This window comes from Sciurus carolinensis, chromosome 12 (genome assembly GCF_902686445.1).
Source record: "Sciurus carolinensis chromosome 12, mSciCar1.2, whole genome shotgun sequence".
Lineage (NCBI taxonomy): Eukaryota > Metazoa > Chordata > Mammalia > Rodentia > Sciuridae > Sciurus > Sciurus carolinensis.
The window spans coordinates 84,751,446-84,762,858 of NC_062224.1; the positions used below are offsets into that span (position 1 = coordinate 84,751,446).

At 37.7% G+C, this 11,413-nt stretch overlaps 1 protein-coding gene across 3 annotated transcripts in view; it reads left to right on the forward strand.

Annotated features, from left to right (window-relative positions):
• Positions 1 to 11,217, forward strand: part of Klhl12 (kelch like family member 12) — a 30,269-nt gene extending 19,052 nt beyond the window's left edge. For all 3 annotated transcript variants that reach the window (XM_047520518.1, XM_047520519.1, XM_047520520.1), the window contains exons 7-12: positions 6,858 to 6,964; positions 7,784 to 7,979; positions 8,464 to 8,622; positions 8,951 to 9,049; positions 10,069 to 10,255; positions 10,427 to 11,217. In XM_047520518.1, coding sequence (XP_047376474.1) covers positions 6,858 to 6,964; positions 7,784 to 7,979; positions 8,464 to 8,622; positions 8,951 to 9,049; positions 10,069 to 10,255; positions 10,427 to 10,553 — 875 coding nt within the window. In that variant the 3' untranslated portion in view covers positions 10,554 to 11,217. The remainder of the gene's footprint in view (positions 1 to 6,857; positions 6,965 to 7,783; positions 7,980 to 8,463; positions 8,623 to 8,950; positions 9,050 to 10,068; positions 10,256 to 10,426) is intronic.
• The last annotated feature ends 196 nt before the right edge of the window (positions 11,218 to 11,413 follow it).

Below are 11,413 nucleotides of genomic sequence, written 5' to 3' on the forward strand. Positions count from 1 at the left end.
GGATATAGCTCAGTGAGAGAGAGCCCCTGGGTTCAATCCCAGATACTGTAAAAAATAAATAAAAATATACTTTACTGGAAGGTCTAGTAATGAATATTGAAGTATTTATTTGAATTTAAAATGTGTAAAACTTAAAATGTGCACTTCTATAATTTTACGAATAAAATTTCCCACTTCTAGGAATCCATACTATATAAGTAAACACTAGTATGTAAGAAAGTGCATAAGAATGTAAATTGATAACGTTACCAGAAAAAAAGGAATTCCACCTGAAGGGGAATGAATGATTGACTAGATTATAGTACAGCTATACTGGGTAATATTTTAAAACTGTTAAGTCACATAACTGGGTAGACTGGACACGTTAAATAGAAAAATATCCTATTTATAAAAGAGGCAAAAGTTCCTATGAAAATTATAACATTTGCATGAGCATAAACAAAAGTATACAGAATCCACATTAAACCTTTAAGATTACCCCATGCAATGGGATGGCAAAGGGATAATAACAATTCATATTTTATTTATATACCTCTGTGTCATTACTGTTAGTGTGTGGCTACTTTTGTTATTTAAAAAATAATAAACAGGCTGGGGATATAGCTCAGTGGTATAGCACTTGCCTATCATGTTCAAGGCCCTGGGTTCAATTCCTAGCAACACACACACACACACACACACACACACACAAATAGTAATAATAATAATAAACAATATTTTTTAAAAAATTTTTAAATACCATGTGAGTTGGGATTGTAGCTCAGCACTTGCCTAGCATATGTGAGGCACTGGGTTCAATCCTCAGCACCACATATAAATAAATAAAGATATTGTGTTCATCTACAATTTTATTTTTTTTTAATAATGTGTTTTAAGTTTTTTTTAGGTTGTTGAGGGACCTTTATTTTATTTATTTATATGTGGTGCTGAGGATTGAACCCAGTGCTCCACCACTGAGCTACAACCCCAGCCCCATCTACAACTTAAAAAAAAAAAATTACCGTGTGAGTCAGTGACATCTTAGAAAGAACCTGGCATTAGAAGATAAAACATTTTGTTTACATTGATTTCTAACCCTTTTTGTACTAGTCACTCTTACAACTTGAAATTTAGGTAAGTCCTTTACCTTTCTCCAAATTACCAGTTTTTCATTCATAGAGGAATTAGCTTCAGTCACTAGTGCTTTCCAATATAGAAGATGTTTCTTTTTTGCATGATAGCACTCACTAATCATTTGATAAGTTGAAATAAAACCAATGAAAAATTTTGTGAGACAGCAAACCCAAAAGATTCTTAAAAGGTATATTCCCTACATCTTTCTGAACAGTTAGCAGAAGGAGCTCCTGCTGGTCAGAGAACTTGCTTGTTGCTATATCCTTGAGGTTTTGTTTTTTTTTTTTTTTTTTCATATGTTCTAGAAGGAAATGCCGAAGTTGTTTTCTTTATTTTTGGTATTGGAAATTGAACCAGGGGTGCTTTACCAGCTGAGCTAAGTCCCCACCAACTGAGCTAAGTTCCCAGCCCTCTTTTTTTCCGTTTCTTTTCTTTCTTTCTCTCTCTCTCTCTCTTTTTTTTTTTTTTTAATCAGATGTGGCTAAGTTGCTTATGGCCTTGCTAGGTTGCTGAGGCTGACCCCAAATTTGTAATCCTTCTGCCTCAGCCTCCCAGGACTCTGGGATTATAGGTGTGCACCACCACACCTCGCCTGAAGCAGTTTCCACCAAATTCTTAACTTAGCATCTTCTTGTTAGTGCCTTAGAAAGGAGATTGCTCCTATCATAACCTCCTCTACCCTTCTCTATTTACAGAGGTTTCTAAACCATTACCAGGATAATGACTCTTCCATACATAGCATAAGGAAACTAAATTTACAGCCAAGTGAAAATAGCATACCAAGTAAGGGATTATCTTTATTAATCTTACTCTTTCTCACATAAGAAATAGTGGAAATTCCTGTCCTCATGTATGTCTATCTCCTTTTCTGAACTAAAGATGAATACAAATGTAAGTCTCTCAACCCAGTTCTTTTCACAGTCCTGCAGTCTGTCTGCTCTTGCTCTAACAATATACCATAGCGCACATACACCTATTTCTACCACTCTTCCCAAAATAAAGACCACGTCACTGCCAGGATACCTCAGTTTTAGTAATGTGCTTTTTTCCCCACATTGTTCTTGTCTGATATCCTAGACACACTTTTCTCATCCCCTCCCAAAAAAAAAAAAAAATCTAACTTAAAAGCACCCCCTTCAAGGCAATCATTTGCTTTTCATAAACAAAGGGAGATAAGTGGGATAGAGGAAAGGGACCACAAGGGGAGACTCTTGACTGGGAAAGGATCCCATCAAGTGGCACATTCCTGTGATCTTAGCAACTCAGGATGTCAGGATGCTGAGACAGGAGGATCACAAATTTGAGGCCAGCCTCAGTGTCTTGGTGAGACTCATCAATTCAGTGAGACCCTGTCTCAAAAAATAAAAAGGACTGAGGGTGTAGCTTGGTGATAAAGCACCCCTGGGTTCCACCCAGATATTTTTAAAAATACATTTATTGACAAAAAACAATAAGGCTTCTTTCAAGTTGACCCTTCACTAACTTTTTTACACATTAGTCAAATTGTTTTGAGTATTGATCCCCAATTTAGGGTTCAAAGAAATTAAGCCCTTAGGAGGTCTTCCAGAGAAGACTTTCTAAGCACAAAGCAAATAACAAAAGAAAACATATTGGACTAAATAAAAACGTATAATTTTAAGACAAATTAGGAAAATAAGTTTGGCATGACCATAGTAAAGGGTTAAAACCTTTTGTAGATAAAGAATTCATAAAATACATGAAACATTAAAGACTGGACCATACAGTTCAGAAAAGGACAAGTATAATTGACTACTAAATATAAGGAAAAAAGTTAAACCTAATTAATAAGTGTTACTTAATAAAATAACAATAAAGACTGTTACTTTCCTATTAGAGTGTTAGATATTAAAAAACAATATTCAGTACTACAGAGAATAGAATGAGTTGGAATCTTTATGGTGTTGGTGGGAGTATAAATTGGATAGCCTCAAAAAGTCCTCTTGTATCAGAAGATTTTTTTTCAAGTTCATGTTCTTCACTCCAGTAATCCTTCAGTATCTTTGTTAAGAAAATTACCACGACCTGGGAGACGTAGCTTAGTGGTAGAGTGTGTGTTTAGCATGTGTGAAGCCCTGGATTCAATCTGCAGTACCAAAACACAAAACAGAAAAGTTTCATTTCCAGGGATATTTATTATAGGGTTATATGTGATTATAACCCCTGAAATGCCTAAGAATATTATAACCATGTATTGAAATATTTTGTTAATATCTTAAGAGAATGAAATGAAAACTGCAGAGTACAATATAATATGGTCCCATTTATGTTTTATAAATATGTAGAAACATACCTAAAAGGAAATAATGTTACATCTTGATGTGTCTTTGTACTATGGAATTATGGGTATTTTTTTCATGATATAAAATAATATTTCATCATATGAAACAAACATAGTATTTGTTTTCTAAGTTTTTTAGTGAAAATATATATTCTGTATTAATAATTAGAAAAATAGCTTTAAATGTTTTTAATGAAAGAAATTAATATGTGAAAGGGGAGGATGACTATGCCAGTGGTTGAGTTGTTTTTAGATTTTTTTAAAAGAAAATCATAACTGGGAGGGTTGGCACATGCCAGTATCCCAGTGACTCAGGAGCCTGAGGCAGGAGGATCACAAGTTGCAGGCCAGCCTGGGTAATTTAGTAAGAATGTATCAAAAATAAAATGAAAAGGATTGGGAATATAACTCAGTGGTGGAGCACCTGCCCCTGGATTCAATCCCCAGCACTTAAGCAAAATAAAAAAAAGAAAAAAGGGCTGGGGAGATAGCTCAGTTGGTAGAGTGCTTGCCTTGCAAGCACAAGGCCCTGGGTTCCACCCCCAGCGCCACAATAGAAAAAAAAAAAGAAACTACTTTATTAGCAGTCTCTCAAAACACAAGATGAAGTCCTCACAAAGATTTTGGGATTAGTGACCCTGGGTCCAGTGCCCTAGAGCCATAAAATCCCTGAGCTCACACTGACAGTTCTGTCCAAGTTCTGCTCTAGACAGAGTTACCAGAAGGTTTACCGAGAAACCAGTTAACTGGAAGTACTTTTAGTTCTTTGGGTTTTGTAACATAATCCACTTCCTATCTGCTTCTGTGCCCCATCCTTCAAAAGCTTCCTGAATAAAATCATATCGAGAGTTTTTTTTTTAATCTAGGAATTAACATAAAGCAACAAAAATAACAGTTGTAAAATCAGTGGAAAACTTTAAACTTTGCCAAGTGCAGGAAGTACTTCTCATTTGTTGTAGCCATTTTCATTTCCTTCTACCTACAGGTATCATCCCCTAGTGTCACATTCATCTACAAGAGGAAATGTGTTTGGCTAGAACAATCACTGTCACATTCTCTGTTGAAGTCAGGAAGGAAAGAGGTGGGGAAAGAAGGCAGATAGGTAGCGGGGATAGTGCTGCCATGGAAGACACAAAGAACTTACGGTTCTGACCTCTTCCAACTTGAAGAAATTTTAAGCACATAAAGGTAGCATAATATTAAAGGAACATGTATTCAGATGCTTTGATTTTCTAAGGAGCTACCTACTGAAACCTACTTGTTGACTGACCTTGGAGAAGGGTCCGCTTTATTTGGCACATACACAAGACAGGTGCCCTCTTAAAAGATGAGGTTAACTTTAGGATTTATGTATGGGTGTGTATGTGTTAAGAAAAATCATAGATAAGTAGAGAAGGAAAAAAAGAAAAAGAAATGTCAAATATTTATTGAAAAAATAAATTTTAACAATCAACAATTCATGACTTAATCTATTTTAAAGCAAATTCCAAACAGGATATAATTCTGTGCCAATATATTATACTTCAGTATGTATTCCTAAAAGACAAGGAACCTTTTTTTAAGAAAATACATCCAAAACACCATTATCAGTCTAAAAAACACATGTGGTTTCTTATTATCATTGAATATCAAGTGCACATTTGCTTATTTTTGCCCCATAATTAGTTGTTGTTTTAAGGTTTTTTGTTTTTTTGGTTTGGTGCTGTGGATTGAACCCTGGGGCATTTTACCACTGAACTACATTCCTAGCCCATTTTGGTTTTTATTTTGAGACAAATTCTCGCTAAATTACTTAGGGCCTGGCTAAGTTGCTGAGTCTGACATCAACCTTGGCCTCCAACTTGTGATCCTCTTGCCTTAGCCTCCTGAATAGCTGAGATTACAGGCAAGCACCACCATAACCAGCTGTTGTCTATTTTTGAACACTGAAGTTGTGTTCAGAATCAGATGAAATCCATACATTGCATTGGTTTCCTATGTCTCTTTAGCTCTTTAATCCATATTTTTTCCCTCCTGCTTTGGTTTTCATTTGTTAACAAAACCAGGCTGTTTGACCTGTAGAATTTCCCTCATTCTGGATGTTGTTGATTGCATCCTTATATATCATTTAACATATTCTTTTCTCCCCTATATTTTGAATAGACTGGTGATTATACTAGAGGCTTGATAAGATTTAGGTTCAGTAGCTTAGAAAAATTACTTCACAGGTGGTAGTGGTTTGTGTTTGTTTGTTTGTTTTACCTATTCATCAGTCACATCAGGAAGCACAGTGTCCAATGATACTATGTTAGCTTTTCACCTAAATACTATAACAGCCATTGATGATAATTATCAAATCCATAATTTCATTAGGGGTTTATTTGTGTTTCTTATCAGCTTCAAGGTGTGCTACATTTGCTCTTTCAAGTCCAGGTTACTTATAAGATCGGCTTGGTCTCCTAAATGCCTTCCTAGTGATTGAATTGTCCAAAGCTCCACCAAACTATTCTCTCCATGAATTCTAGTAGAGCAGATGCACAAGGGATTTCCTCAGAGACTTTGCCTTTGAAAAGAGCCAAGGTAGGAAATATTTTATCAGAATAAGGCCTTAGGGGAGAGGGAAGGAGGTAAAGGCTGTCAGAATAGCTTCTTTGGGAAAATAGAAGGAAAGACTTTGCTTTAAAAGCCTCATGTTTGGTAATCTGGCAGTTTTGATGAGTTGGCAGAGAATGTGATCATATAGTTAGCTAAATTGGAAAAGTAAATATTCAAGAAAGGAGAGTTCTTAAATCTTGCCAGGCGCAGTGGTGCATGTCTGTAATCCCAAGAACTCAGGAGACTGAGGCAGGGAGATTGCAAGTTCAAAGCCAACATTAGCAACTTAGGAAGACCTTAAGCAATTTAATGAAACCCTGCCTCAAAATTTAAAAAAGAAAAAGAACTGGGGACAAGGCTCAATGATTAGGTGCTCCTAGGTTCAATCCCCAGGAACAAAAACAAACAAATAAATAAAATCTTATCACTTGGTTCCTAAGCCTTAACCCTCAACTTTTTTGTGACAAGGTTAAGAGAGTAGTTTTTTCTTCATTAGAAAGAAATTCCCAATTTAGGTTTTCCAGGCTAAAGAGAGCAGGGAAGGAGCCTCTCACCTATATTTAGGACTTCAGTTACTATGGTAGCCAGAATCATCTAGCTGTATTGAAATGGTGTAGTGGTGTTTTCAGGTTTGCCTTCTGTAGTTTTAATGTCTAGAAATTTACATTTCAGAGATTCAGGTTCTCAAGAGCTAGACTCTTAAGAAGAAATAACTTCCTGCTATGCAGCCCTATGATGTATCTCCTATTTCAGATTGCTTCTCTTGGGCACTTAAAACAAGATATCCTAGAACTATGTAAGCTTATACTTCCCTGTGAGTAGTACCCAGCCCAGGACGGTAACATAATTATCTTTTTATCTTTGTCCGTAGGAGCCAATGAAGTGCTTCTGGTGGTTGGGGGCTTCGGAAGCCAGCAGTCTCCCATTGATGTGGTAGAGAAATATGACCCCAAGACTCAGGAGTGGAGCTTTTTGCCAGTAAGTGGTAGTGGAACCATTCATGGGCAGAGAGCCTAAATGTCCTAAGTTCCTGACTTTAGATGATAATCAATCTAGCCCTAAGAGTAGAAAAGCATAGTACCTGCATAATATTTCTCACAGCAATGTTACACACACAGGAGGTACTCAGTAAATAGGTTGTTTTATTTATTTTTATTTTTTTGTGGTGCTGGGGATCAAACTTAGGGCCAAACACATACTAGACAAGTGCCCTGCCACTGAGCTACATCCCGAGCCTCTCAATACAGTTCGGGTTTTAGAAAATCAGAAGATTAAACTTCTGAAACTTTGGTGGTCCTGTTTGAATTTAATTCTGTTGTCTACCATTATTTAGGTACCACTGGTCATGCTGTATTAAATTGTTTAAATCAAACTTGTGTTCAGTTGAGCTCAGAACTTTGTATCTTTCTCCCTTAGTATCTTACTATTTCAGTACTGAATGAACAATAATTTTTGAGAAAACATGGAAATCTTTTGATCAATGCTTCCTTTTGTAGTTTTGAATCCTGGCCCTGTGTTAGCAGTGTGGGAATACTTTTCCACTTTGTAGAAGGCTATCAGTCTCTCAGCCCAGTGCCTTTGGAGTCAAATGCTGGGTAGTAGAAAGGCATGAAATCTCTTGGAAATCTTGGAATGAGGTAAATGTGGTTCAGAAAAGAACCACTGCCTAAGGAAAGGTTCATGGAGACAGGTAAAAGCAGAGAGATTTTTAGATAAAGACAGAAAGGACAGCAAAGTGTAAAGCCTAGAACTTGCCTGAATGAAATCCTCTGTACCTCTTCTTTCCCAAATCCACAGAGCATCACTCGTAAGAGACGTTATGTGGCCTCAGTGTCCCTTCATGACCGGATCTATGTAATTGGTGGCTATGATGGCCGTTCCCGCCTCAGTTCAGTGGAATGTCTAGACTCCACAGCAGATGAGGATGGGGTCTGGTATTCTGTGGCTCCTATGAATGTCCGACGAGGTCTTGCTGGAGCTACCACCCTGGGAGGTAGGCTTGCTGCGCAGACCATGTTTTCATCTCATTGTAACTAGATCAGTGTATCAGTGTTCTTACCTCTCCTCTTATCTGGCAGGAAACATGGAGGCTAGATTGGCAAGGTCAAATGTTTCTTTTTGCTTTTGTAGTTGTCAGTGTTACAGAAACTGTTTAATATTTGTGGATCTTTCAACAGTGACTCCAAAGTTGCTAATTCAAGTTCCACTGTGCTGGGTGAGAACTAGCACTAGTTGTATTTTTACAGACTCCCAGGTAATATTTGAGTGCTTTTAAGAATTTCATCTTACATCATTCTTTTTAAAGATGTCTTAACTGTGCCGTCTTCCTTATCTCTGAGACATAATTCATTTATCCCATTTAAACACAACTTTTTTTTGCCCCCAGATATATGAAGCACCTGTGGGGAATTGTAAAGAAAAGAGTTCTTTGAAATCTCTCATTCTTCAATAGTCTGTAATTTGTTCATTCTGAACAGATATGATATACGTCTCTGGAGGCTTTGATGGAAGCCGACGTCATACCAGTATGGAGCGATATGACCCAAACATTGACCAGTGGAGCATGCTAGGAGATATGCAGACAGCTCGAGAGGGTGCTGGACTAGTAGTGGCCAGCGGAGTGATCTACTGTCTAGGTATTCAGCCTGGGATGCAGGGATGGAAAGAACTCAATGGTTAGCAGACTCTAGGTAGAATCCCTTTTTACCAGAATTAAGTTCATAGACTGCCTTCAACAAGGAATATTGGTCTATCTCAGTATAGTTTCCATTAACTGGGATTATCTTTTTCTTGTAAGCAAAAAGTAGGGTAGTATTAGATTTCTGTTTGTGTTGTTAGAACTCTGGGAGAACTGAAACTAACTAAAAAAAATTAATTGAAGCATTAAGAGAAGCTAACTGGGAGTGGGGCCTGAGGCTTTACAAAATCTTTCATTTTGGAATGATCTCTACTTTTATCTTCCAGGAGGATATGATGGCTTGAATATTTTAAATTCAGTTGAGAAATATGATCCACATACTGGACACTGGACTAATGTTACACCAATGGCTACCAAGCGTTCAGGTAAGACCAGTCAAATTTGAGGGAGAAGACAGTAAACAGGGCTGTCAGATCTTTACACATGCAGTGTTAGTATAGTCACAGACATTATCAGTAAATCAGAGTTGCAGTTCCTGCTTCACTGCAAACTTGTAAGTATGAGTTAGATTCCAGTTTCCTCCTTGCTTCTTTTCTTTAAATATTAGTGAGAATAAAGATAAACTTTCAACTTGATTATAAATTTGAGGGCAAAACTCTTTTGTTTTACTCATTTTAATATCTTTGTTCCCTTCCTGCATTACAAAATATATAATACAATTTTGTGTTATTGTAAAATATGTTAAATGTGCATTAAATAAAACATCTACTGCATAAGGACAGAATGATAGCTGTTTACCTTCACTGAGAGCTTCTTGAAATTAATTAGGCTGTATGCAAGAAAAGAGGAAACCGGACTTTTCCAATTCTCTTCTGGACCATGGGTGGGGCTATGGTTTAGTGATAGAGTGCTTGCCTAGCATGTGTGAGGCACTGGGTTTGATCCTCAGCACCACATAAAAATAAAGAAATAAAATAAAGGTATGCTGTCCATCTGCAACTATAAAAAATAATAATAAATAAAAAATAAATTTTAAAAAATTGGACCATAACCAATGTAATGACTCCTTTCTTTCCTTTCACTATTATTGCCACTTTCCTTGTTTTCTCCTACTGAAGAGGGTGAATTCTGAGTTAATGAAAGTGAAGAAGAGAACCATTTCAAATTTTCTTTCATCATTCCAAGTCCTAGTTGGAGAGTTATAGCTTATTGGTGGAGAGCCCTTGGGTTCAGTCCCTAGTATGGAAGGTTGGGGAATGGTGGGGGTTAGAGATGACAATGCCTATACTGCCCTAGATTATTAGTCTAGGCCTCTATAGGGCATTTCCATATGCCTTGCCTTCCCTGGAGTTCAACTAGTCATTAATGACCATGTTTTGTTTCCAGAATTCAGATCTAGGCTCAATACCAAATTCTTTGACTAATTCCCTTTTTTTTCCCCCAGGTGCTGGAGTAGCCCTTCTGAATGACCATATTTATGTGGTGGGAGGATTTGATGGCACAGCCCACCTTTCTTCTGTTGAAGCATACAACATTCGCACTGATTCCTGGACAACTGTCACTAGTATGACCACTCCGCGATGCTATGTAGGGGCTACCGTACTTCGGGGGAGACTCTATGCAATTGCAGGGTGAGAATTTAGAAACCAGGATAGAATCCTGCATCCAGGGCAAGAGTCTCTATGATCCACACCCCATTTTTGGATGAAGACAATTGGGTGGGAGACAAAATCCCTAGTGATAACCCCAATGAAAGGTTAATAGTAAAGCTCATTTCTTTTCTTTTGCTTTTCCCTACTCAGATATGATGGCAATTCCCTGCTGAGTAGCATTGAATGCTATGACCCAATCATCGACAATTGGGAAGTAGTGACATCCATGGGAACCCAGCGCTGTGATGCTGGTGTGTGTGTTCTCCGAGAGAAATGACCATTGTTAGAGCACCTTCCAGAGCTAGTGAACCAGTCCCGGGGACAGATTGCGGAAGAATCAAGGATCCTTTCCAGAATGTCTATTTCTCACTGTGTGCACAGAGCGATTACAAGCACCAGTGCAGTGATGATTGTACTTATTTGATACACTCCCCCTTGCGCTGGTAATGTCCCACAGAAGGGTTGGAAACAGGTACTCAAGGGAAGAGAATGCAGTGAATGGATGTGAGACCAGATCACCTCTCCCTCTGGTCTGGGGAGCACTTTCTTACTGTTCCTTACCATGTGCTTGGGAGTGTGTGTGTGTGCATGTGTGTGTTGTGCCTCTTACATTGCAGAGAATTAAGGTGAGTATGGCCTACTACATATAGACAGTATCCAGCCTAAATGATTGGAAGAATTCCAACTTGAGTAAACTTGGTAAAATCCAAGTCTGCCTCCACCTACCCCCAGAACAAATAACCTTTTCTAATCTACAAAAAGCTAGGAACATCACAGTTCCATTCAGAAAAAAGCAAAAGGGAGAGCCCTATCAAAACTTTTTGGGGACTGGGGATATAACTCAGTTCATACAGTGCTTGCCTGTCAAGCACAAGGCCCTGGGTTCAATCCCCAGCACCACAAAAAAAAAAAAAAAAAAAAAACTTTGGGGGCCAAGGGAAGAGATTTGCATGACATCCCTTAGGGGAAAAGTTTTGGTATATCCTAACTGAGGTTAGAATAAGTGACATGAACTGAGTTTGATGGGATATGAGTAAACCTGCACCACCACTAAGAATAACCTAGAAGACTGAGAAGGATATATTATTTGAAGGATCTTTTTATTACCCCAAGTTCTTTCTAAAAGTAGTGTTGTAC